The sequence below is a fragment of the Phoca vitulina genome, unplaced genomic scaffold (assembly GCF_004348235.1).
Source record: "Phoca vitulina isolate PV1807 unplaced genomic scaffold, GSC_HSeal_1.0 scaffold43, whole genome shotgun sequence".
NCBI lineage: Eukaryota > Metazoa > Chordata > Mammalia > Carnivora > Phocidae > Phoca > Phoca vitulina.
In genome coordinates this window covers 10,080,656-10,108,293 of record NW_022589746.1, presented here as the reverse complement: position 1 = coordinate 10,108,293, position 27,638 = coordinate 10,080,656, and the positions used below count along the sequence as shown (strand labels likewise).

At 39.3% G+C, this 27,638-nt stretch overlaps 1 protein-coding gene across 2 annotated transcripts; it reads right to left on the bottom strand.

Moving 5' to 3' along the window:
- Positions 1-11,881: 11,881 nt before the first annotated feature.
- Positions 11,882-27,164, bottom strand: ZNF25 (zinc finger protein 25). 2 transcript variants are annotated; one of them, XM_032430441.1, is made up of 6 exons: positions 27,055-27,164; positions 24,699-24,814; positions 16,093-16,219; positions 15,724-15,819; positions 13,744-13,807; positions 11,882-13,296 (listed from the first exon to the last, which is right to left on the bottom strand). In XM_032430441.1, the coding sequence occupies exons 2-6, from the start codon at positions 24,711-24,713 to the stop codon at positions 12,246-12,248; spliced, it is 1,353 nt and encodes a 450-aa protein (XP_032286332.1). In that variant the 5' UTR covers positions 24,714-24,814; positions 27,055-27,164; the 3' UTR covers positions 11,882-12,245. The 2 variants fall into 2 exon arrangements, with proteins under 2 accessions (XP_032286332.1, XP_032286333.1); XM_032430442.1 differs by lacking the exon at positions 27,055-27,164 and adding an exon at positions 26,551-27,041.
- Between the last annotated feature and the right edge of the window lie 474 nt (positions 27,165-27,638).

Genomic DNA, 27,638 nt, shown 5'->3' with positions numbered 1-27,638 from the left:
ACAGCCTTTTACTCACAGAACTTCTTTCAAAATTGGAGTCAGTCCTATCAAACCCTGCTGCTGCTTAATCAGCAAGTTTATGTGACAGTCTGGGTCCTTTCTTGTCCTTTGAACAATCTTCACAGCATCTTCAGAAGCAGATTCCATTTCAAGAAACCACTTTCTTTGTTCATCCATAAGAAGCAACTTCTCATCTGTTCAGGTTTTATCATCATGAGATTATAGCAGTTCAGTCCTATCCTCAGGCTCCACTTCCGGTTCTAGTTCTCGTGCTCTTCCCACCACATCTGCAGTGACTTCCTCCCCTGAAGTCTTGAACCCCTCAAAGTCCTCCATGAGGGTTGCAGTCAGCTTCCTCCAAACCCCTGTTATGTTGGTATTTTGACTTTTTCCCATGAACTACATGGGAATCTGGAATAGGGCATCCTTTTCAGAAGGTTTTCAATTACTTTGCCCAGGTCTATCAGGGAAATTACTATCTATGGCAGCTATAGCCTTCTAAAATGTATTTCTTTTTTTCTCTTTTTTGAGAGAGAGAGAGGGAGTGCAAGTGGTGGGAGGGGCATTGGGAGAGGGATAGAGAGAAGCTTAAGCAGGCTCCATGCCCAGCTTGGAGCCCAACACAGGGCTTGATCTCATGACCCACGAGATCATGACCTAAGTTGAAATCAAGAGTCAGATGCTTAACCGACTGAGCCACCCAGACACCCCTAAAATGTATTTCTTAAATAGTAAGACTTGAAAATCAAAATTATTCCTTGCTCCTTGGGCTGCAGAATGGATATTTTGTTGGCAGACATGAAAACAAGATTAATCTCATTGTCCATCTTCATCAGAGCTCTTGGGTGACCAGGTGTATTCCTGGTGAATGAGCAGGAATCTTAATCTGGGTGGTACATGTCAGTAATTGACTTAAATAGTATGATGTAAACAGATGTGCTGTTATGCAGGCTTCATTGTTCCATTTATAGAATACAGGCAAAGTAGATTCAGCATAATTATTAAGGACCCCAAGATTTTTGGAATGGTAAATGAACATTGGCTTCAGTTTAAAGTCACCAGCCCTTACTGAGTCAGCCTGTCTTTAGAAGATTTGAAGCCAGGCATTGACTTCTCTCTAGTTATGAAAGTCCTAGATGGCATCTTCTTCCGATAGAAGGCTGCTTTGTCTACATTGGAAATCTGTTGTTCAGTGTTGCCACCTTCCTGCATTATCTCAGCTCAGTCTTCTGGAGAACTTGCTGCAGCTTCTCCATCAGCACCAGCTGCCTCGCCTGGCACTTTGATGTTACGGAGACAGCTTCTTTTCTTAAGTGTCACGAACCAACGTCTCTGAGGTTCCAGCTTTTCTTTCACAGCTTCCTCGCCTTCCTCCACCTTCACAGAATTGAAGAGAGTTAGGACCTTTCTCTGGAATAGTCTTTGGCTTAAGGGAATGTGGCTGGTTTGACCTTCTATCCAGACCACACAGACGTTCTCCATATCAGCAATAGGGCTGTTTCGCCTTCTTATCTGTGTGTTCACTGGAGTGGCACTTTCAGTTTCCTTCCAAAACTTTTCTTTTGCATTCATAACTTGGCTGACTGACACAAGAGGCCTAGCTTTTGGCCTGTGTTGGCTTCTGGTGTGCCCTTTTCACTCAGCTGAATCATTTCTAGCTTTTGATTTAATTTGAGACATGCGACTTTTCACTTAACACTTGACACTGTAGGATATAAACTGGCCTAATTTCAACATTGTCGTGTCTCAAGGAGTAAGGAGGCCCGTGGAGAGGAAGAGAGATGGCGGAATGACTGGTCAGTGGAATGGTCAGCACACACACATTCATGATTAAGGTTGTTGTCTTGGATGGGCACAGTTCTGGTGCCCCCAAATAATTAAAATGCTAACGTCAAAGATGACTGATTACATCACCATAACAAAAATAATAACAATGAAAAAGTTTGAAGTATTGTGAGACTTACCAAAACGTGACAAAGAGACGCGAAATGAACAAACGCTTTTGGAAAAATGGTGCCAATAGAGTTGCTGGACCCAGGATCACCACAAAACTTTAATTTGTAATGAATGCAGTATCTCTGAAGTGCAGTAAAGCAAAGCACAATAAAACAAGGTATGCCTGTATTTGAAAATCTCTCAAACTTGGCAGAAAACATAAATATACAGATTGAAGAAGGAAAGTTAACCACAAGAGGATAAATTAATACAAGTCCATGCAGAGACACATTTTAATCAACCTAAAAACTAGTAACAGAAAAAATCATGAAAGAAGTTCAAGAAAAACCGTGTATTAACTTTTAGGGAACCCAGTACAAATGGCAAGAGATTTCTCACCTGAAACCTTGGAGGCCAGAAGTATATGGCATAAAATTGTTCAAGCCATTAAATAATTGTCTACTATGAAGTCTATATTAAAAATAGCCTTTGGGAATAAAAGGGAAATATTTTCTCAGATAAAGGAAAACAGAATGTGTTGCAGGGTGACCTACCTTCAGACAGTGGCTAAAAGAAGTTTTTCAAGAAAATGATAACAGAAGGAGTCTTGGAAATTCAGAAAAGAAAGAAGGAAATGGGTAAAAATATGGGTAAGTATAAAACTATTTTCATAAGCTTCTTAAATTATTTCACATTGGAAGCAAAAAAAAACATAACACCACCTGATGTGGTACTCAATATATATATAGATGAAAATACTAAAGACAATTATATTTCAAAATAGGACCTGTAAAGAACATAGGTAGTAATTTTCCATATTTCATTCAGTGATAAAACATCACTACCAGTGGACTATGAGCAAACAGTAAGAAGATGGTACAAAAAAAAATACCCTGAATGTTAATTTTGCCCCGCTCATCCCTCAACAGGGTCTATTCTGAGGCGCATCCTTTGGAGTGATTCAGAGTCCACGGTGGTGTTAGACACTGTTCTCTCCAGTGGCACTTTATTAACTTTCCCTCCTTAACCGGCCAGCTCTCTGCTTTCCCTCTCTGTTTTCTCGAGCTGACCTCCAAAATAAACTATCTGTGCCTAATTCCTTGTCTGTCTCTGCTTTTGTGCAAACCCACCGTAGTCCTGTTGGTGCCAGAAGTGGTCCTTGAAATGAGAACTTGAGTTTTGGAATCTAAAACTCAATTGCTTATTGGTCACATTTCAGTGAAGGCCACGTTGCCGATAGTATGAGGATAACCCTCGTCGTCCTGTAATAGAAGGATTCTCCTGTGTGGTAGATGAGGGTGAGGACGGGTAGATTTGTCCTGTGCAGTAGCTGTAGCACTTTGAACAGGATGGGGCAATGATAAGTTTATGAAGTTGTGAGAAATGAGTTGTGGAGTTAGTGACTTTTCTGCCTCAGAAGCCTCGAAGATACAGGTTCAAGTTAGCTGTCAACACAGGGCACAGTGAAGGATAGTAGACCTCCATAAAAGCATTCAGAAGATTCTTGTGTCCTGAGAAGTGAGGCTGTGTCCTGTTAAGTCATGCCCGAGGTTTAACTTCAGGGTGGCAGGAGATGGCAACGGGGCAGGTGTTACAGACTTCCTGTGCGAAACAGGAGTGGAAAATTGAGATCTAGAATGGGGAAATTTGCAGCTGTTCACCCAAGACTCTTGAGCGCAGAGATTCTTCTAAACTGTTCAGGCTGGCAGAAGCAGCCATTTCTCTTTAATAGAGAGAATACCCTACCTCTTCCTGGAGACTGCAGATGCCTGCCATGAGGCAGATGCCTTTCACAATCATACTTGGCCTTCTCGAAAACTACCTCATTTCCTCCCTTAATATTTAATGTAGCTATTGATGGATTTAGTTCTATACTTTCACTATTTATGTGTGGTCCCTCTTTTTTTGTTCTCTGATTTCTTGCCCTTTTTCTGTTGAATTTGAATATTTTTAGAATTCGACTTTAATTGGTCTGTTGGCTTTTTAGCAATATCTCTTTGCATTATATGTATAGCAGTTGCTAGAGCAGCTACCTCAGTATACATCTTCAACTTTTCACCTTCTAGTTGGAGTTAATAAGGTACCATTTCACATAAAATGTTGAGACCTTGCAACCGTAAAAGTCCATTTCCCTCCTGCCTGGCGCTGTTCTTTTTGTTATGGTTGTTATATGTGCATTATAAATCCAAGACGAGGTCATTTTTGGTTTCTAGTAGTTACGGACTGAATGTTTGTGTCCCGCCAGAATTCATTTGTTGAAACCCAGCCTCCCAGTAGGATGGTAGTAGGAGTTGGGGTCCTTGGGCATGAATTAGGATTAGATGTGGTCGTGGGTTGGGGCCCTCTACTTGCTCTACTTTTGCTGTTAGTGTTGCCACCTGGCTTCTGCGGTGTCAGAATTCCATCATCTCCTTTGGCCTTTGTGAGAGCAGTTCCATAGCGGCGTCTCCTACCATTAGTCTTGGCCTGCAGAGCACGGTCAGCACTAAGCTCGCCTGTTGTACCTGTGCTCCTGTCACTGGTATGTTCCTTCCCACTTTAGTGTCCTCGGCCCTACAAAGTTGGCATGGTCTCTTTTGAGAGGACCAGCCCTGTGACCCAGCTATTCCATTCCTCTTTGTAACTCCTGGAGCTTTGGTTTTAAAATTGTAGGATGACATCTATTAATAGGCTGTCCTTTCAGTGGATTTGGGCAAAACGTGTTCATATACAAGGCTGAAATAGAATATAAAACAGTGCATTATAAATAGTGAGGGTATCTTTCCAGAGATTTTTTTAGGATATACTTCAGTTGTATTTGTGTATACTATAAATATTTTTTTTCCTTGTCTTTCATGCTTTTACTCTAGATAGCGACGTGGCTCATCCGATTATATCCTTACAGTGTTTTCTCAAGTATAGTGTCATTTGAGGACTTCGTTGACCACCCCCCTCCATCAATTATCTAGCTTGCTTTCTTAGTTTTTTATCCTTGAACTTACCACAGTCTGCCATAACAAGTATCTTACTTTTTGACCCCCTACCTATCCTGTCTTCCCCAACTAGAATTAAACCTCTGTGAACTCTGTGAGTGCATGGAGTTTTCTTTTGTTCACTGCTGTAAACCCCATGCTGAGAATAGTGCCTGGTACATAATAAGTGTTTAAACATTATTGAAGGTATGACCACATTTAAGTTCGTATTGCTATTGGAGAATACTGCATTGCTTAAAGGGAACCGAAGTTAAAAAAAAGAAAAAAAACTTGTTTAGAGAAACTCCCATAATGTGTCCCAGACTTAGTAAGTGCTCATATCAATAAGTAAAAGGGTAAAATAGAATTGATTAGAAAATAACATCATGGGTAGAAATGATATTGTTTCATGCAAATGTGTTTCAAGTTGATATGCATACATTCGTTAATACATATATAAATATATAATTGTATATACTGCATTTATCATATATTCACATATCACATATTCCCACATACATCCACAAAGTTCACTTCCTCATTCTTCAGCTATTTGCTGGACTCTCCTTTTTCTCAGACCTTCTCTGACCCCCTTTTACAATTGAATTCCCTCTCTGTAATTCGCTATCCTTTTTTCTTTTTTAAAACAACACTGGCCATCTTGTGTACTATATATGTAACTTTTTTATATTTCCTAAACTCTGTTCCTCCCCCAATACCCTGCCCACCACAATACAAGTGTTACTAAGGTAGAGCTGTTTTTATTCACTACTATTTCCAGAGTGCCTAAAATAGTTCCTGATAAATGGTAGGTACTTAATAAAGTTTTATGAATGAATTAATATGTTTTTGTGGGTGTGTTGGTCATGAAGTATAATAAATTATTTCTTATAGTGTGGAAGTTTTTTTTTAAATGTTTAAAACACTCTATAAAGAAATTCTTAACTCGTTGGCAAAAGTATGGGCAGTAATTGTATTTATAATAGTGAATTCTCTTATTTCATATTGTGAAATTACATTTCACTAATAAAAAATTGGAAACTAAATGTTCAACAACTGAAACGGTTCTTGTAGTTTTATAAAGTATATTATATAATAGTTTAAATATTCAACTTGAGCTATATACATAGATCAATATGCATAAATCCAAAACCATAGAATTGAATAGCAAGTTTCAGAAGAGCTTACATGTTACCACACTGACAGAAAACTTGCAAAGCAAATAATATCTATTATTTCTATATAAACTCTAGATATAAAGTAAGAGTATAAGTAAATAGAGAAGATAAACAAGTTTAGAATAGTTCAGAGTGGAAAGGTTGTAGTTTGGGGAATGATTTTGCAAAGATACCCATGGCTTTGATTTTTGTAATCTTTTACTTGTTAACGGGGATAGGTGTTCATGTTATCCTCCATTCTTTTCTGTTTTATGGGGAAAAAAATTTGTTTTAAATGACCAGGCTTCCAATACCCTGAAAAGGTTATCTGTAGCACAGAACCTTGCACCTCTCCTGGCCCTAGTGCTTTTCTGGGAATTGGTCTGTTGACACCGAGGGCACATGTCATGGAGGTTTTCAGAAACGGCAGCTCTCTAGTTTCATGGTATGAACATTCTGCTCCTAGAAGAGGCAGGGACGGTCTGCGGTACTGGTATCAGCCACCACCTCTGGCTGCTCTCTGTCTCTTCAGGGGGAGATTTGGGTCACTCTTAAGCTCTCCTAAGGAGGATTCTAGGATGAAATAGATTGGCAGGCACTATGTGGAAAGCTGAGGCCAGTCTTGTCACACACATGTGAGATGGGCTGGTCACAGTCTTGCAAGGACTCCCCCCAGGGTGTGATGAGAGTTGCAGGGAAAGAGAGAATTTCAAGCCAAGGGAATGATGGGATGAGATGAGATGGTGAGATGTTGCTTATGGTGTTGGAACCTCTGAACAGATGTCTATAATTAGGGAGTCCATATTCCGTCAAAAAGCTAATTAAGAGATACTCTGTACACAAATTTACTCATACACATAGTTGTGCTAAAATATAGGATTCATTTATGAGGATAAATGGGAAATCATAGATACAATGAGAACAGTGAATCTTAACTATTCTGTTTTTTTAGGTAAATTTAGTAGTTTGGCAGCTAACAGAAATCGTTCTGGGAAGTCTACCTTTAAGTAGCCTACCCAGGACATCCAAGAAAATACTAATTTTTATGGATTCTCTGAAAAAAAGTGAGAGTTTAACTCTTAAGTATTATTCACAGGTTGCCTCTTACACAGTGTCAGTGTTCTTCTCCTAGCACCTCCACATTAGTTAGATCTGTATCATTTTCCTCACTAGAGTTTCTCAGTTTCCCTCATTTTGGTCAAAACGGTTTTGACCATGAAGCCCTTAATCTCTTTAGTGCAGAATCACCATTTACTGTTGGCTGAGCATACTGGCTGTGTAGCAATGGTTAAGCACCTGGGAAGCAGACATATATAAAGATTCTGTCTTTCTGTGCAGTATTCAACATCAATGTTATTTCTTGGTATTACTTCAATGAATGGATTTATTTTAGTCTGTGGGGCCTTTACAACTTAAGCTGTTTTGTCCATTTGTTCCAAAGGCAGAAATAAATGGATCAGTAATTTTTATCCATGGTTTTATTCTTGTAGCATTTATTATTAAGCATATAAATACAGGAAATGATCCTTTTCAATGTGATTTGAAGACTGACATTGATTGGTGTCTGTTTTAACATATATAATCTCATTATAGAATATGTAGAGGTGTTTCTGGTGACCTTACTTTAGGAAATGCAGTTCTTACCTTTCAGGCATACAGTTTACATGACATTAGATGTTTGATAATCTCAATTTATGAGGGGAAAATTCAAGCTATTTCTCAGGTCATTTAGTAACAATTTCATGAGAGTTTATAGGGATTTTAAAAGTATAGATCACATTGCCATTAACATGAGGAGTAGTCATAGGACCTTAGGCTAAGGAATATTGAGCTTTTCTGAAAGCATCGTGTATTAATCATGTTTTTTCTGTATTTTATGTTTGGCAACTTTAAAATGCTTGCTGGCCAAGGGAGAGCCTTCCTCTCTTAGAGATGGCAAAGGGCTGATCCTGGAGCTCACCTTTCAAATGTAAACCAACTAGTCCCAGCCCCAACCTCCTCCTCTAACTCTCTCACAGCAACCCAGTACTTGCCCTGCCCTATATCAACCAGACAACCCAAAACACCTCTTTGGCCCAGAGCTATAATGCTCCATGAGGGAGGGTCCGAAGCCAAATCAGAACTTTATAGATAAAGCAAGATCTGGTCACTTGTTGAAGGTGACCTACTCTCTATTCTCTTAAATAGAATCATTACTGTAAAAAAATGTCTGGACAATTTCCCCATCATTGGGGTTTAGTCTTTTTAATTTCCAGTATACAGCTGTAATTGGGGTGGCAGCACGGGACAGTGTAGTTGAGCTAGGATTGCTCTCTTTCATGGGGGTAGATTGTTGTATGTGGGTAAAGCCTTTTTTGACATCAGATTAAACAATGGTCATTGTAGTGTTATTAATGTGGCAAACTTCTAAGGGCTTCGTATGCTGCACAACTTTTTGAGAAAGAAGAGACTAATCAATATCTAAAGCTTGATTTATGGCTCACTTTCTGTTTCAGTTATCTATTACTGTGTAACAAAAACGCCCAAAACTTAATGGTTTAAAATGATTATTTCTTGATTATTTCTTGTAGAGTGGGTGGTTTCTCTGCTGCACCTGGCATTGGCTGAAGTCTTGTTTGGCTGGCTAAATTCAGCCAGTGATGGGGCTGGGTCAGAAGGTCTAAAGAAACTTTGCTCACATGTCTGGAATTATATGGGGCTTTCTCCTCATAGCTTGAGTTTCTTCACAGCTTGGTAATTTCAGACTAGTTGAACTTTCTGCATGATGATTAGCTTCAAGAAGGAAAGTGGAAACTGCCACACTTCCTAAAGTGTTGGCCTGGAACTTCTGCCATATTCTACTAAGCCGAAGCAAGTCACAAGGCCAGTGCAGATTTAAGAGGAGGAGAAAAAAAAGAATAGCTTTTTAGAATGGAATAAGAGAAGGAATTGATATTGTCTTCCTTTGACCATCATACTAACCAAAGAAGGGCTATACTTATAAATCAGTCCAGGAAAGTAAGAAGTGATACAAGTTTGGGAAATAAGATTCAGGGATTGGTGGGCTTTCAAAAACAGGAATGTTGAGGGACTGACTGGCTTTCCGTTGTAAAAGTTTGGTCACTGGAATGAGGCTGTAGCTGACTTTCTGACTTTACAGAACATGGTCATAGTGAATGCTGTTGCTGATTGGCCTTCAGAAATGTGGAACTGCCAGGCTGGCTGGCCCTCATAAGCATGTGTGCATCTGATGAAACACCCATCAGTTGATCTGGTGATCAGTTGTCTCTGATCTTTCGATTCTTATGGTTACTAATTCGTGACTTAAAACTCTGGCCAAGAGGCAGTCAGTCTCCTTCCATCCTTCTTGACTTTGAAGGCCAGGAATATTTTATTCTCAGAGTATCTTTAAAGTCTTTTCATTAGTACAGACATTATTCTGTATTATTCAAAATCCAGAGTTACTGGATTTTCCTCAAAAAGCAGTAATTTTTATTTTTGATTGAGAAGCCAGGGGAAACTAGGAAACATTTGCTTTCGCAGCAGGTTGAAATAAAGAACTACTCTGAAGGCATAGCTCTCATCAAGATGGCATGCTCATGTCAGTGTTGGGTAGAGTATCGTAACAATATTTATTGTGTTTGAGTATTTAGAAGTTATATAGGTAGCAAAGCAATTACTAAATATCACAGTAGGTGTTCATTGGTGGTAAACAGCAGACAAATCAAGGCATGTTTAAGAAGTTGAGCATCACGAAAGTCATCATTTGGAAGGGGCGGGCAAGTGGCAGGATTTAGATCGGAGCAGCATTTCACAATCATGAAGTTTAGGCAATAAAATAATTCTGGTACTGTAGTAATACTAGTAATGTAGATTACTAGTAATGTAGCTGGTGGAGTTGGGCATTGTAAGGTTTTTGTTATTAGATTATGCTAGTTAAGTATGACAAAGATGGTCATGGGATAGTGAGAAAATTATAAAATGATATAGGGAACACCGGCCATTGACTTGGAAGAAAATAAGGGAGTATTTTTAAGTAGGGACCAATTGACAATTTGATTTAATTTAGACAATGTTTATTTTATACATGTACTGCTACATTCCATCAGAAAATGTTTTGATTTTATGACAGTTGAACAAATAAAACACATTTGAAAAAATTCTAATGCTTAGGCTTTTAACATATAAATACAATATACAAAATAAATACACTGCAGAAAACCACCCACCCACAAATTGCTGTATGCATCATTTCTGAAACACACAATATATATAAAAGTACATCATATACATTGATTGTGGTGTTTTCAGCTCTAAGTAACAGAAAAACTTAACTTTGTAAAGTGCCAGATAGTAACTGTCGCTGGCTCTCTTGAGTCATACGGTCTCTGTCAGAACTACTCAACTCTGTTCTTGTAGTGCTAAAGGCAGCCTCAGGCAAAACAGAGACAAATGGTTTTTATTAGTGTTCTAATAAAACTTTATTTGTGGACACTGAAATTTGAATATACTTTTCACATGTTGCAAAATATTCCTTATTTTTTTCCACCCACTTAGAAATGCAAAACCATTCTTGGCTTGTAGGTTACAAACACGGGCTTTGGGTCACATCTGAATATCTGAATCCTTTGTGGGAAAATGCACAACCAAGCCAAACCAAGGCACTACAGCAATAAAGTGAGTGGTGAATGTTGGTAGCCAACTTTTTTTCCAGCATAATTCAAGAAATACAATTATAATGATAATAGTATCTAACATATGCTTTTCTTGTGTCTCAGACACTATTCTAAGTGCTCTAAAAATATTAACTCATTTCTATGTCAAAGCAATCCTACCATTATCACTTCTCGTTTATAGAAAAGGAAACAGAGGCACAGAGAGGTTAAGTGGCATGCCCCATGCTGGAATTTGAGCCACGGCAGTAAGAGTCCAGGGTCCACATCTCTTAACCACTACCATGTTGCTTCTGCTATGAAGAAAAAGGCAGTGAAGAACATTCTTAAGACACTCATACAAAATTCTAAGGCAGACAGCTCTGCCCCCTGCTAAAACATCAACAGTAAGATAAATACTACTTCTTTACGTAGTGTTATAAGTGTTTTCAGCTGTTTTTAAAAATAATTTCAGTCTTTTCTTATGAATAAATGTGTCCCTAATGTAAAACTCGGCTGACCTTTCTGAAGGATTGGTTCAGTAATGTCTGTATTCATTTAAAAATGCAAGGAAATAGAAAAAGATGCATTAAATTTTAAAAGAATATTACATTTAAAATACACATTAGAGTAACAACAGGAGTCGATGCCGAGATATAACGTGAAATATCTTCACATACGTGAAAACTACTGAACCAAGGCTACATATTTCCCTATGTACAATTATGGATGGGATCCACGTGCATATAAACATCCACAACCTGTCTTGTAGCGCGCTGACACACATTAGTTCTACATACTAAAGGATTCTTCACATGTGTGTAAGGATATCACCTGGTTTTTTCAATGTGTTTGTGCTTTTTAAAAAGCTTCAAATATCTAGACATTGATAGGTTTCTTAAAAACAAAACCCAAAAAACAAAGAAAACCCCTCAGAATCCAACTGCTGCAACATGACTTCTGGTGTAACTGTTACCCTCACTCAGTACAGATTCTCTTTGAATTTTTGTCAAGGAACTTTCACGTATTTGAAATGTCTGCAAAGGTTCTATCCCAGCATCACGGATCTGAGGTTCACTGAAACATCACTTCCCGATAAAGGCTTCTGTATCTGTTGCAGTCTGTGCAGTTACACCTTCGAGTGCTCCAAGTCCACCTGATGTCAAAGGTTTCTGAATGCTCGGGAAGGATACTGATAGGAGCTTCTCACTCAGGTAAGCTTTTGGATATCTAGTGATGGCTGCCCTGACAGAAAATTTCCTGACATTCATTTGTTTTTATAGGATTTCTCTCATATGATTTCTATGTTGTGCGATCTAGTATGACTTCTAAAAGAACGGTCTCCCTCATGTTTTACAATTTGTAGGTTGTCTGATACTTAATTAAGTCTGACATATGGTAAAAAGCTCTCCCTCATAGATTTAAAGAATTTCTGTATATTTCCTTTTTTGTCAAGAAAGACTCTGAAATTTTCTGAGATTGATGATATTCCTAAGTTTTTTGTCTTGTGTGAATTATCCAATTATTCTGAAGGATGAATTCCAAAATAAGTTCCCAGTTCATAGTATTTATCAGCTTTTTCCCTCTGTGTGTGTCTTCTGATGTGCAGTAAGTTTTGATTTCTGAATAAAAGTTTTCCTACACTCCTGACATTCATAGGGTTTCTCCCCTGTGTGTTTTCTCTGATGTATGATAAAATGTGACTTCTGAGAGAAGGATTTTCCACATTCCTTACATTCATAGGGTTTCTCTCCTGTGTGCGTCCTTTGATGTAATCTGAGGACTGAATTCACAGAGAAAGATTTACCACATTCATGACATTCATAGGGCTTCTCCCCTGTGTGTTTTCTCTGATGTTTAGTGAGGTCTGATTTATAGTAAAAGTTTTTTCCACATTTATTACATTCAAAGGGTTTCTCCCCTGTGTGAGTTCGCTGATGTACTGTGAGAGCTGACTTCTGGTAGAAGCATTTCCCACATTCCTTACATTCATAGGGTTTCTCTCCTGTGTGAGTTCTCTGATGAGTTTTGAGGTGTGAATTTCTAGAAAAGAATTTCCCACATTCCTTACATTTATAAGGTTTCTCCCCTGTATGTGTTCTCTGATGTACTGTGAGGTGTGATTTCTGGGAAAAGGATTTCCTACATTCCTTACATTCATACGGTTTCTCCCCTGTGTGTGTTTTCTGATGTACCATGAGGTATGCCTTAACATAGAAGAACTTCCCACATTCATTACACTCAAAGGGTTTCTCTCCTGTGTGTGTTTTCTGATGTTCTACAAGGTGTGGCTTCTGGTAGAAGGATTTCTCACACTGATTACATTCGTAGGGTTTTTCCCCTGCGTGAGTCCTCAAATGTCTACTAAGAGATGACAGGTGATAGAAAGTTTTCTTACATTCTTTACATTCATAGGTTTTCTCTCTGGTGTGGGCTTTCTGTTGTACTGTGCGGTCTCCATTTCTAGAGCCAGATTCTCCACATTCCCTGGGTTTGTCCTTTGAATGAATATGCTGATGTATTACGAGAACAGACTTCTGGCAGAAGGACTTTCCACATTCATTGCATTTATGGATTTTCTCTCTGGCTTGAGTTTGCTGGTGTTTTGTGAGTTCTCCATTCCTAGAAAGAAATTTCCAAATTCAGTAATGTCTAAGGTACACTAGCTTAGCTGAGAACCAACTTCCAGAGATTTTCCCATATTGATTAGATTCACAGTTTCTCCACTTACATTCTCTGACACACACTGTGGTTTAACATTTGGTAGAAGGAACCTTCCCTTGCATTGTATGCACAGAGTCTCTCAAATGCCTGAGATCTACAAAGCCTCCCTTACTGTGTAACTCAGAAGAGTTAAAAGACGAAACTTCAGAGTTTGAATCTCCTGGTCCTGAATAAGATCTCCATTACGGAAGAGTGCGTTCCCATTTGGGTTATATGCTTTGGAATTCACTCCAGTGTTAGTTTTCTCACATTTAGTATGAACTAGTGTTTTCCCACTTCCAGTACTCCCGTCAATACTTTCTTACTACAAGGCTTCTAATCTTAAAATCGAAATCTTGGACTTGCCTTGAATTTTCAGCTCGGCTTTGCTGGTATTTCGCTCCTAGGTCATGAATTTTCCAGAGGTCTTCTACAAAGGAATCCAAAATTTAATACCGTATAAATCTTAATGTATTATTATGGTTGTAGGGTTGATTCTTAGGCTTCAGGCAATCTCCCCAAATAAAGGAACTCTCAAATGCAAATTTCATCTATCCCATTGGTTTAGAAAAAACATAAACATTAAAAACTGCAGTAGCAGACCAGGGAAGAAACGTGGTTATAAATCCAAGTACTTCTGACACTTTACAAATATGGCCTTAAAAACTTGGGAGGAAAATGTTAAGGGGGAGGAAAAAAAAAAAAACAGGGAGCAGAGAACAAAAGATATTCAGAGTGCTGCTGAACAAGACTTAGGGACTCAGAATGCTGTAAGCCCATGACAGACAAGAAACAGTAAGTAGAGTGACAAAAAAAATTAGAAGACACCTGTGTTCACTGAAAATATCAGGGGAAAGATGAAATTGGATGAAAAGCTAACAGGTCTTTGTCAGCTCAAATCTAATTTGCTGTGTTCTTTTAGCAGACTGTAAACTTCTGCTTGATTTCCTCTACATCTGCACACGACAATCTGGGTGCCAACACTAAAGTGACTTTCTGAAAACATCTGTTTCCCCGTGTGTGGGGGAATAGTTCTACACTTTGGGCTCTCACTGTCCATCTAGCTGGCTTAATTTTCACGGGGACAGAAGACCCAGGAACACATAGATCCTAAAGGAAAGATAATTAAAAAGAGAGTGCAAGCCATCATAAAACAGGATGAATTCCCATTTGCAGTAGCAAAGATTCTCAAGGCTGATCGCCAAATGCTGCATCTCCAAAGCAGTGTTAGCCACAATTCAGTCCCAGGCTTATTCTGCTTTCGTAGTTTAGTTCCCACCTATCTGCTTCAAGTTATTGCATGATCTATAAAGAGTAATTACTCAACATCATTCTGCAACCTTTACTGACCTTCATATTTATTCATCTTTAAATGCTTCACAGAAAGTGAAAGATTATGAGCAGAGGCTTGGGTTGGAATTTCATGGCACTTGTGGGGAAGACGTTAAGACGTTACCTGATGGGGACCTGGGCAAGGCTAACTGGGACACAGAGGAAACAAGATCATGTGTGTCTCTGGTCTTAGGAAAGGAGGAGCCCTTGCAGGAGTTACTGTGAAGGGCACAGAGGAGAAGACAGTGCCTGCCTCTTTTTAATTCATATTCAACCTTTCAACAGTATCTAGTGAACAACTACTAAACACCAGGCATTGTTCCTGGTCCTGGCAACACGTAAGTACACAAGTCAGGAATATGAGAAAAGCTTTTAAGGAAGCAGAGTGAGATCATCTTAGTAGTTTTTTTGGCTTGTTTTTAGTTTTTTAAATCTTAGTGTTACAACACTCCAAGTAAGGTGAAGGAGATTTTAGAAGGGATAATTAGTACTTTGTGTGAAAGACAAACCACATCTAAAAGGAAGTATCAACTCTGAAATAATGTAATTGATGAAAAACAAAGATTTGTAATCTGATTTCAGAGTTTAAAGAGAGAAAAGGAAGTTAATAAAACCAGTGCTGAAAAATAACTGAGGCATCTCATTGTTAGTAAAAGAAGGGAAATGGCATTTGGAGAAAAATTTATCATCAGATTTAAGATTACAGTGTTCTAGAATTTCAGTAACTGGGAATTCTAGAAAAAAGACAAAAATTTAAGGCAAGGTTAGGCAGCAATTAGATTTTGTATATAGGAGAGAAAAGTAAATCTATTTTAAAAAGTCTGGCAAAGGAGGAATTATGTGGAAAAATGAAAACCGGAAGTGTGATTTATGTTGCTTGCATATGCAGGTCAAGTGTCCTTGGTCTTTTCCAAAAGTTTATAGGGCATTTAAAAAAGAGATTCCTAAAATATTTCAGAAGGCCAAAGGCACCAACCACCTCACTAGCAACAGGGGCCACAGGTCCTCACTCACCCGGGTAATTCCGATGTGGAAATTCTACTTCCAATATCCACGGTTCTTTTCCTTGTTTCAGCTTGAAGACTGCATTCGGCTTTTTCACACGGTAACCTATTAATGGAAAAGTACGTAATACAGATTACTTGGAATTTAGGGACTTTGAAGGATGAGGAAATGCAGTTTTAGGAGAACAATGAAGGTCCTACTTAGGCTTGGCAGATTTAGATTCTTTCAATGGGGAGGGAGGGGACACAAGTATTTTTTCTGGTACCCAAAATGGATTCATCACCTTTTACCCCTGGAACAAAGCTAATACTATGCAATCCGGCAACTGGGAAAGGAAATGCAAACTCCTGGTAGTTACATAGGGGAAGTTTTTCTCACCCACTGAGATTAGGAGACCATAGTTCTCTTGCATCACTTCCCTGTATAGGGTCCTCTGAGCAGCGCTCAGTAACTGCCACTCTTCCCGGCTGAATTCCACAATAACATCCTTGAATGTTACTGGTCCCTGTAACAACAGATTTCAGTTCAAACTGAAGTAATCAGTAGAGCACCACAAAAAGACATGTGTAAACTAGCTGTTAACCTGCCAACTATAAAGTTTACTCTAGAAAGTTAAGATACTTTGCTCCTCCGTACATAGATGAAATGTTCAATATGTATTTACTGAGATACCACCCATGCCTAGAACGCTGCTGGAGACACGATGAATGAAAGCAACTATTCCTGTTGTCAAGGAGCTTACACTCTGACAAGGAGGCAAAGATGTAAATACTTGAATGCAACATGCATAGCAGGTGCTCTGATAGAAACATGTACCAGATATACGGTGGTCACAAATGGGGATAGATATTTGCATTGTATATTCTCAAATCAGATTTTACTAGGTAGTCAAGCTACCATAAACTGGGAAGAAAGAAAATAGAGTCGGCAAAGGCCTTGATGCATGAAAAATGGCAAGTTTAGGAAAGTTACAAATAAGACGGCATGATATGAGAACAGGAAAGATTAATTAGAAGGTGATACAGTCCAGTCAGGTGACAGAACATGGAATAATTCTGAGTGTGTCTCTGGGCCATTAAAATATATTTTGTATATATATTTTGCATACCCACTTAATTGGTGCCTGTTTATAAATATAAGTTTATAAGTCTTTATTAAAAATTGATGTTTTGTTTTTCTATTTATAAGAAAGAAATATGAATAGATATTCTGCTATTTCCCACTATTTTTACACTTTGTGGGCTGTCCTACACATCTTTGGGACATTCACCCATTCACTTACAGAGAACAGGGAGCCACTGAAAAGACAGATACGAAGTGCTAGAGTTACAGGAGTAGCCTGGTCGTTTAGAAGAAGACACTGAAGTAGAAGAGGCAAATACCACACCCGAAATATGGAGTGTTAGAAAATTAAGAGGCATATGTGAAATAGCAGCAGTGGGGGGAAGAAACATACCTTCATGGGAAATGAATAATTATTGAGAGAAGGGAAGGATAACTCCTGCAGTATCTACAGAGTTTGAGAATAGCTAGGACCGTAATGCTAATTATTTTCATTCTCTCATTTTTATTGGTAGGACTGTGTAAGGCTATGAAATTTCCTCCAATCATCGCTTTGCTTATATTCCACAGAATCTGACATGTAATGTGAAAACTTGAAGAACTTCTTCGCTGAATATAAATTCTTACTTTTACTTTTTTTCTTGAAAACACTGTTCTGCTATTCTTGTTTTATATATATGTTGCTAATAAAAATTCTGTCAATTTTATTTTCTTTCCTTGGCAAGGGCTGTAGACTTTTTTCCTTGTGACCTAGAGGACTCTTTTTTCTCTACTTTTAAGTAAGTCTAGTAGTTTTATGAGACTCTCTCTTGGGGTTTGCCAGACTCTGGGTCAGTTCTCTCTGGCACACAGAGCCTTTTCAGTATGTAATTCTGTTTTCCTTTTCTTTATGGAAAGTTTCCCTGGATTAAATACTAGCTCTCTTCCACTATTTAGGTTTTGTTATTCAGGGATTCTACTTTATGTCCTATTTGTTATTCTCTCTTCCTCTTCCTTGTCCATTCTTATCAGCACCCCTACCCTCTCCCCCACTCCACGGTCTCTTCCAATTCCTCTGCCACATGTCAGTTATCCACTTGCATTTCTCTTCTCCCAGAGCTGCACTGTCATTTAATCTTCTAACCTGACAGGATTTTCTGTTCTACTATTTCTTCCCTGAGTTAATTTGCTTATATTTTATATCTACTTGTTTTTCAGTTTCTGAGTCTTTAATCTCTGGGTTTTAAAGTTATTTCCTATCTGAAACTCCTTAATATCGGAAATCTGTAGTCTACTTTGTGTTTGTTTGGGGGAGGAGTACTGACATCAACGGACAAAGTGTTAATTCACACATTCTACTTTTTTAGTACTGTCTGCATGTTGAGTAACATTTTTTGTTCATGATCAAATGAAGATAAAACATTTTTTGGTGAGGAGGGATGGAAGTGTTACCCCAGTCCTCAGTTCCTCAAAAAAGTCTGTTGCCAGAGTATATTCACATTCTTGAAAGAAACAGCAGTACGGGGGTGGCATCTTCAGATTCTGTGAAAATGTACTCTTTTCTTTAGGACACCTGATTTCAGCTGCTTGTTTTCTGATTGCTTTCACTACCAAGGACACAAGGGATTCCACTTCTTTTCCTCTGTGTTGCTGACTGCTTGAAGCTGCCGTCTGCGTTCCTGCACACATTCGAAGTCCCTTCCTTTTTACTCCCAGTGCCAGTCCTTGGATCCCACGGTCTCAGGCCTCTCCTGCATCTCCCCAGTCAGGGTGAGCGTCTCTGTGCCCACTTGATCTTACGTTGCTCTACAACTATGACCTCGCCATCCTTCCTCTTCCATCAGTGCCCTCCTGACTTCCTGCTCTGGGGTGAGCTCCAAACTGCTTTTGCTCATAATTGTCGTCTCCCAACTTACACAGAAACAGAAGTTTCCTGTCTCCTAGCTATACAGTGGGAGTAGGTTGGGGCGTGTGGAGACATTTGTATTTTGCCAACTAACATTATTCTGTGGCAACCAGGAAATCCATAAAAGAAAACTGGAAAACAAGAAAAAATCCACTGGGCAGGAGGAGACAGAGTTGAATTTTGTTCACACTGTGAAGTGACTGTGGAACATATAGCTGGAACTGTCTATTCTGATGGATATACATGTAAGTAAATTTCCACAAATAATATTGTCATATTTAAAAAACAGGGTTCCAGAAGAGTCAAGAAGTCTGAAAGCAACAACATTCAAGATAATGGTAGGAGAAACTAGGCCAAGACCGAAGTCTGACAGAACTCTAAATATATGGGCAGGTCAGGAGGAGGGTGCTTAGGAGGCCAAAGAAAGACAGATTCACAGCTAATGGGCAGTTCTAGTTCAAAATCCAAATATAAAAGTCCAAGGTAGTGTAACTTGGTAAGTGCACTCCAAAAGAAGATATATGGGTAGCAAATAAGCACATTAAAACATTTTCAATATATTAGTCATAGGATAAATGCAAATTAAAACCATAATGAGATACCACTACACACCTACCAGCAGGATTTGAAAAAAAACTGACAATACCAAATGCTGACAAGAATGCGAAACAAGTAGAACTCTGTACATTGTGGTAGGAACACACAATAGTACAGCTACTCTGGTAAACAGTTTGGCAGTTTCTTACAAAGGTAATCACAATACTAATCTGATGCAGGCAAGCACATGCCTAGGTGTTTACCCAAGATAAATGAAAGTCTGCATACACACAGCAATCTAAATGCAATTGTTTGTAACACCTCCTTTTATAATTGCCACTAAACAGAAACCCAAATGCTTTTCAGCTGGTGAATGGGTTAATAAATTGGGTACATACATACAGCTCAATACTATTTAGCAATAAAAAAGAATGAACTGTGGGTACAATCAACATGATTAAATCTCAAATGCATTATGCTAAATGAAAGTTGGTAGTCTCAGAAAACTACATACTATTTGACTTAATTTACATGATATTCAGGAAAAGGCAAAATTATAGGGATAAAGAATAAATTGGTGATTGCCAGGAATTAGTGGTGGGGGGAACCAAAAGAATTTTGAGGCAATGAAACTGTTCTAATTCCTCACTCTGGTGATGATTGTATGCCTTTATGCATGTGTCAAAACTCACTGAAATGTATATCCAAAAAGAGTGAATTTTGCTGTTAAGTTAAAGATAAGATAAAACATAGCACAAAACAAAAATGACTTCACACCCATTAGGATGACTACTCTCAACAACAACAACATAAAAACCCAGGAAAATATCAAGTATTGGCAAGGATATAGAGAAACTGGAACCCTTGTGCATTGCTGGTGGAAATGTAAAATGGTGCAACTTCTACAGAGAATATAGTACCTCGATTCCTCAAAAACTTAAAGTATTACCATATGATTCAGTAATTCCACTCCTAGTTATATATCCAAAAGAACTCAAAGCAGGGACTCAAACACATATTTGTATACCAATGTTCATAGCAGCATTATTCAGAATAGCCACAAGGTGCAAAAAACCCAAGTGTCCATCAAGAGATGAATGCATAAAGGAGAGGTTGGGAAGATGGTGGAGTAGGAGGACCTAGCTCACCTCCTCCCACGGATAAAACTAGATAACACTCACATCAGCATAAATAACCCAAGAAAACAACCCCAAGACTGGCTGAACAAACTCCACAACTAAAAGTAGAGAAGAGGCTGCATCGAAGAAGGTAGGTGTGAGTATTAAGTTAACTGGATGCAAAAGGAAAGATGGAACACAGTAAAAAGTATAAAGTCTTGATTTTTAATAAAACATGTCAAATAAAAAAAAGATGAATGCATAAATAAAGTGTGGTATATAGAAACAGTGGAATATCATTTAGCCTTTAACAGGAAGGAGGAAATCCTGTCACATGCTACATTGATGAATATTAAGGACATTATACTGAGTGAAATATGCCAGTTAAAAGCGGCAAATGCTGTGTGATTCTACTTATATGAGAGACCTGGAATAGTCAGGTTATAGATAGAAAGTAGACTGGTGGTTCCCAGGGGAAGAGGGAATAAGGAGTTATTGTTTAACGGTTAGAATTTTAGTTGTGCAAGATGAAAAAAGTTCTGGAGATGGATGGTCGTGATGATTGTACCATGATGTGAATGTACTTAAAGCCACTGAACTGTACAGTGAGAAATGGTTAAATGGTAAGTTTTATGTATATTTTGCCCCAATTAAAAAATAAAAGTAAAAACCAAACCCCAGAAAACACTAAGAATGGCAGTATGAAAACATCAGATATTACCATATGCACCAAAATTGTTGGGGGATCAAGATCCTAGAAAAAAAGAAATTGAGTCCTATACCTTGAATTTGAATTTTTGGGGCATTTTCAAATTTCAGGGCAGAGCAGAAAGTAGCTTAGAGCTAGTATCCTGACCATAAGGATAAAAAGCTAGTTCTCAGTAGAATGTAGAAAGGCAAAAGAGAAGTGGATCTCACCCTAACAATAAGAACAAGCCTCTAACATAGAAACTTATAAGTTTTCCAAAACCTATCAGAGAACTGAGAATCCAAAGATGAACAAAGGAAAAATTCACAACAGATGAATGCTCCAGAAAAGAAAACCACAATGACTTTCACTTTTAGGGGCAAGTGGGGAGAGGGAACCAATCCAACTCAACAAAATTTTAATGTTTGCTTATGGATTTCTGCGATGTCTTAGAACTCCAGTCACAAAGCACGTGAACATCAATCTGCCATTTGATACTAGCTGGTGACTGGATGTTTCACATCCAAAAGGTCCCTAATTGGAAGCTAGTATCTGCAGGACTTTTTTTTTTTTTACTTCCCATCAAATGTCTCAGAGTGATCATTTTATTATAAGTTGGGGAGACAATTTCTGGAACCAAACAGGAAGCTCCATAACCAATATGAATGGTCTGAAGTACAGAGAGCCACCAGTTTTCCCCACTCTACCGAGTACATGGCAACAGCCCTCCATAGGCTGGGAGCAGAGCACCAGGCCAGGAAGAGACGTCTCCCAAAGGAAGTACAACGAATCTCATTAGGATAAAGAAAAATCCACACATAGAACACAGTAGAGTTAAGGTATCTTAAAAGTAGCTAGCCCGGAATGCAAATTTACTTTAGAGGTCTGACAAAAGGTGAATTTTCAGTAGTATCAGAAGACAATGAATGCTTTTCAATGTGGGTTTTTTTTTTTTTTTTAAGATTTTATATATTTATTTGACAGAGAGATAGCGAGAGAGGGAATACAAGCAGGGGGAGTGGGAGAGGGAAAAGCAGGCTTCCCGCCAAGCAGGGAGCCCGATACAGGGCTTGGTCCCAGGACCCTGGGATCATGAACTGAGCCGAAGGCAGATGCTTAACGACTGAGCCACCCAGGCGCCCCTTCAATGTTTTAAACTGTAAGAACTGTCAGCCAAGGATTCTATACACAGTGAAAAAGCTGTTTATATTTCAGATAAACCAAACTCAGAATTTTCCACCAGCAGACCCTCACTAAAACAAGTAAGCGAGCAGAATAAAAACAACATAAAGGATGTTTTCAAACAGAAGAAATTTATGCCAATACAACCTGAAAGATTCAAGAAGAAATAAAAAAAGATCACATCATTTGGCCAAAATGGCAATGAACAAACAAAAAATTATAGTATCTGCATAGAATAAACTTCTCCAAGAGTTGGTAGTGATAACTGCATTCAAAATTATTTCAAAAAACTAAAAGGCTCACTAGTCAGTTGTGCTGGCCAAACTGGCCAGTCAGAGATTAGTTACAGAGCATAAAGTGGGGAACATGTGGCACCCCTGAATGAATTCTGGATAAGGAGAATATCATGTAAAAGATACATGTTCAAGACTAAAGCAGTACTGTTGAATAGGTTAATTTTTTTGGAGCTTCCTCCTATATTATTTCTCCCTCTTTCCATAGTCTCTTTCTCCCTACCATCATGCCCAAAGACTATGATTTTTAGTTCACATAATGTCCACACTGAAAGTTTATGATATGGTAGTGAACGATTTCAAAAGCTGGGCTAGGGGTGCCTGGGTGGCTCAGTCGGTTAAGTGACTGCCTTCGGCTCAGGTCATGATCTTGGAGTCCCGGGATCGAGTCCCGCATCGGGCTCCCTGCTCGGCAGGGAGTCTGCTTCTCCCTCTGACCCTACCTCCTCTCATGCTCTCTCTCACTCTCTCTCTCTCAAATAAAAAAAATCTTTAAAAAAAAAAAAAAAAAAAAAAACTGGGCTATAAGAATTTCAAAGACTATGTCAAGTGCTTATAAAAGGGCTGGGAAATTAAGTGCCAAATACACTCTTTTGTTTTAAACATTAAATTTTAAAATCAAAGAAATGGTTACCACAAAAGTCAGGATTCATTTTTCTCTGGGTAATGAATGGTGAGGAGGGGCACATGGGGCTTCAAAGATAGTAGTAGTTTTCATTTCTTAAGCCAGATAGGGGATACACCTGTGTTTCATCAATATTCCCTAAATTTTACATATACATTAAATACATTCCTTTGATTGCATAAGTATGATTTTTAAATAAAACTTAAATTCAATGTTTTCTTCAGCTTACAAGGTCCTACATATTCCAGCCCCTTCTACCTCTTTGATCTTCCCTCTTAGCTCATTCTCCCCTATGTCCGCTCTGTAGCTTCAGTGTCTTGAATACTGTTTCTGGAACATGCCTCAGGGTGTTTGTATTTGCTGTTCTTCATATCTAGAATGCTCTTCCCCCAGAATCCTACTTGGTTCCCTCTCTCATTTAACCAGGACTTTCCTCAAATATTAGCTTTTTAGAGTGGCATTCCCTAACCACCTTATTCTGTTCCTCACTTCTCTGTGTCACGCTGTCCTCCTAAACTGCCTCTGAGCACATATATCAGAAATATTACTCAAGGGGCACCTGGGTGGTTCAGTCGCTTAAGCATCTGCCTTCCACTCAGGTCATGATCCCAGGGTCCTGGGATTAAGCCCCATGTCAGGCTCCCTGCTCAGCGGGGAGTCTGCTTCTCCCTCTCCCTCTGCCACTGCCCCTGCTTGTGCACGGATGCGTGCTCTCTCAAATGAATAAATAATCTTTAAAAAAAAAAAAATTACTCAAATGCAGACACATATAAAAAATATATCACATTTGTTAGTATCTTCACCAATCTCTTCAGAAAAGTCTTTAACTATTAGAACACGTCAGCTTCACAGTGGAGGATACAAGTTTTCCAAAAATCTCTGTTTCACTTGAAAGCTCAACTTTCAACACTGGCAACAAATACTGAGAGTTCTTTTTCTTGAAGTGACAGACTCACTTCCACCGTTTTTGAGAAAGTGTTTGGTAAATACCCGTCCAAAGAACCAGTTTGTCTGCCAGTTGCTCTTTCAAGTAAAAATAGTATTCCATGAAAAGGTGGCTAGGTGAGCTCACGAATCAATCGCACAAGTGCCTTTTCTCTAGACAACCAACCATCATTCCTCAATATGTAGCAAAAGTACTGTAAGTCAACTTCCCATTTCCTCAGAGTCAATATTACAAAGTAATACGTATTCAAGGGTCAAGATTTAATAAATTAATTTTTACTGTTTCATCAAAGATACCCTTAAGTAAAGGTGGCAGTTTTTTATTGAGTACACTGCAGAGAAGTAGTCATTGGTATCACTGTCTCGATTCATGCCAAACAGGCAGCAACCTAGTCACCACTGCTCTTACACCATCAGTGTGCAAGGCAGTTTGCATCTTGGTATTACGTTCTGACCTCACAGGCCCCTTATAAAGGTCTTGGGGATCCCAGGAATCTGCAGACTACACTTTGAAACTGCTGTGCTATTCAAACAGCATTTTCCCTTAAGGTGATTTTTAAATATTTCCACTTTTCATGTTTTATGTATGGGCTTTCATAAAACTCACTGAAAATAGACACACACACAAAAGGCTAAGGAAATGACTCACCTGATACTTGTTCATTTTCTGCTGCTCTTGGGAAAGGACAGAAACTATGAAGCCAGAACAGGGAAAGTTGGAAGACAGAAGTCTTAAAAGACCTTATCTTGCAGCTCAGGAATCACCTGTGAGAAATTTCCATATATTTTAGTAAAACATAAACACCTAGGAAAATATCCCTTTGAGCCATGAAGAGGAATAGGAGGACCATGATAAAGGAGTACCCACCTGTCCATTGGTGATTCTGATATAATCATGATATATCTGGGAAAATTTTGAGTGAATCTAAACATTTCTTTCCTACTGGCCATTTAGTCCATCTAGTAAATGGACAAAAGAATTGAAAACCTTAAACACCCAAAAATAGGTTAGGCAAGGTGTATAATATATATCCAAGGTGTTTAATATATATCCAAAGTATGGCCCCCGATGCTGGCATTACAAATGATGTTGAAAAGAAATACTGATATGGAAGTGTTTAAGTCACATAACAATTTTTCCTATTAATATTATAAACCCCACAAAGTTAGAAAGTCTTCAAAGCCCTCAAAAATTAACATGTTTCCTCTCCCTAAATTGCAGTTTCTCCAGAATCACTTCTCCAAGAAACTTGTTTTGACTTAAACATGGTATAGTGGACGACGTGGAGACTTTTATTCTATGCTAGTCTCTCCTATTAACAAACTTAGTGACTTAGTTTCAGTGCTATTATTTAACATGAGAAGGAATTAGATCCTTTTGAACAACCTTTCCTGTACCATTTTGATTCTGTAAGTCTTCACTCATTGCCACAAATCCAGACAGTACCCTGGAATTCACTGTCCCCTTCAACCTTGGGCTGGGCCTTAGGGTAAAAGTTAATTAGGCCTTGAAGAATTTTGACATAAATTAATTTTTATTAATTAATTTAATTAATTAAATTTTGTTTCATCAAAGATACCCTTAAGTAAAGGTGGCAGTTTTTTATTGAGTACACTGCAGGGAAGTAGTCATTGGTATCACTGTCTTGATTCATGCCAAACAGGCAGCAACCTAGTCACCACTGCTCTTACACCATCAGTGTGCAAGGCAGTTTGCATCTTAGTATTAAGATGTTAATTTAAGGTTTAGATTTGTGTGGCTGTCAGAAGATCTTCTGACAGCCACACAAATCTAAACCTTAAAATAACAATTTGACACCATAAATCCCAAAACGCTTTATGTAGGTAGCAAAAGGTAACTAAATGCCCCTTCCAGCTGGCATGATGCTTACAAAACTTAAGTCCAGACACACCTGCCAAACAGAGACATAACACTTTAACATGGAGCCCCGATGAAGTTCCAGTTTTCGTCTGTTAACAAAGTCTGTCCCATTTCCCCTCTTTAGAAACTAGCCTCTGGCCTGGAGAGGGTTCCCAGCTTCTCCAATAAGACTTAAAATTCAGGGCTCAACTTAACGGTTTCAGTTTACATGTTAGCAGCCCTCTGAGAATAGAAACAGGCTGGAAAATGCAAGAAGGGCCTTAATTAACCTTTTGACATAAGAGTTCTGAGAAAGCCTCAAGAATTTTTGGAAGTAGAACTCTACGTGGTAAGGTTAGGTCTACCACACTCCACAGTTTTGCTCAGGGACAATTACGGTACTAAATACAACCGAAGACTGGATTTTATCGTGGGAAACAGCATGAACCAGAGTAAAACAATGAGAATTTATCCACCTTCCCCCGCTAGTGCTGAGTACACCCATTTATCGCTAAACCTCTAGTACTCGTATTAGAATGGAGCTGATTAATACCGATTCAAAGGATGGTTATGATGATTATGATTAAATGAGCCAATAACGAAAACAGCAGCATACCTTGTAATAATAAAAGAAGCTCACCTTTATTGAGTCCTCATCATATTTTATGTATACAGCCCTATTTAAAATACAGCAAACAACCCCAGTGGTTACTGGAATTATTTTACAGATGAGTGTCCGGGTCGTACCGAGGTTGTCCTGCTCGGTTCCTGGCGGGAGCGGGACGCGCGCAGGTCCCCCGGGCTTGACAGCGCTGCGGCGCCAGCAGCCACGCCAGCGCGGACGTGGCGGGCCTGGGGTCCACGTCACAAAAGCCGCCCCCCGCGTCCCTCCCCGCTCCACCCGCGCTCCAGGCCAACTCGGGCCGCCCGGCTCCGCAGGTCGAGAGCCAGGAAGGTGGACAACGGGCAATCCCCGCAAAGCCCCCTGCCTGACCCCCTCCCCAGTCCTCCTCGGAGGCCAGCTGGGAGCTCAGAGGGGGGCGGCGGCGGCTTCCAGGTTCTCCGACTCGGCGCAGCCGCGGAGACCCGGCTTCCCCCCCGCCGCCCTCCCGGCCTCGCACCCGCAGACAGGCCGCTGACACACCTGCAGGGCTCGGCCACCGCTCCCGGCCAGCGCAGGTTCCAGGCCCCGCCCTCTGTCGCACCGCGCAGACCTGGAGACTCCAGAGTGCTCTCCCGCCCTGGGGCGTGAGACAAGATGGCGACTATCAAAAGGAGGTGGGATTGCGCATGCGCAAAAGGCCCTCGCGCCTCACTCTGGAACTACACTTCCCAGGAGACTCCGCAGCATCTTCATTTTGGACAACGTATGATATTCGACCTCTTCCAGCCGCCTGAGTACTGATGGGATTTTCTGGAGGCTATCACTCACAGAGAGAGCTAATTTGAACTGGCAGCGCGCAATCTGGGGGCTTGAAAACAAAACTACCACTTGATAAAGAAAGTACTTGTTCCCCGGCCGCTCCCCTTGCTTGTGTGCGCTCTCTCTCTCTGACAAATAAATAATCTTTAAAAAAAAAAAAGTACTTGTAACTAAGTACAATAGTACATTCAAAGAATAATATCCTGTAACATCTGAATTAAAGCTTTCAAAATTATGCAAATGATACCTGAAACTTGTAATAAAGAGAAAATATGTATAGGCTAAAAGAGAAGACTAGTGCCATA

Coding starts and splice junctions, on each gene's coding strand:
- ZNF25 (XM_032430441.1), bottom strand. Junction 15,820..16,092: donor TGGTCTCCTAATCTCAGTGG/GTGAGAAAAACT, acceptor TTCCATTAATAG/GTTACCGTGTGAAAAAGCCG. Junction 13,808..15,723: donor TCCACATCGGAATTACCCGG/GTGAGTGAGGAC, acceptor ATTCCTTTGTAG/AAGACCTCTGGAAAATTCAT.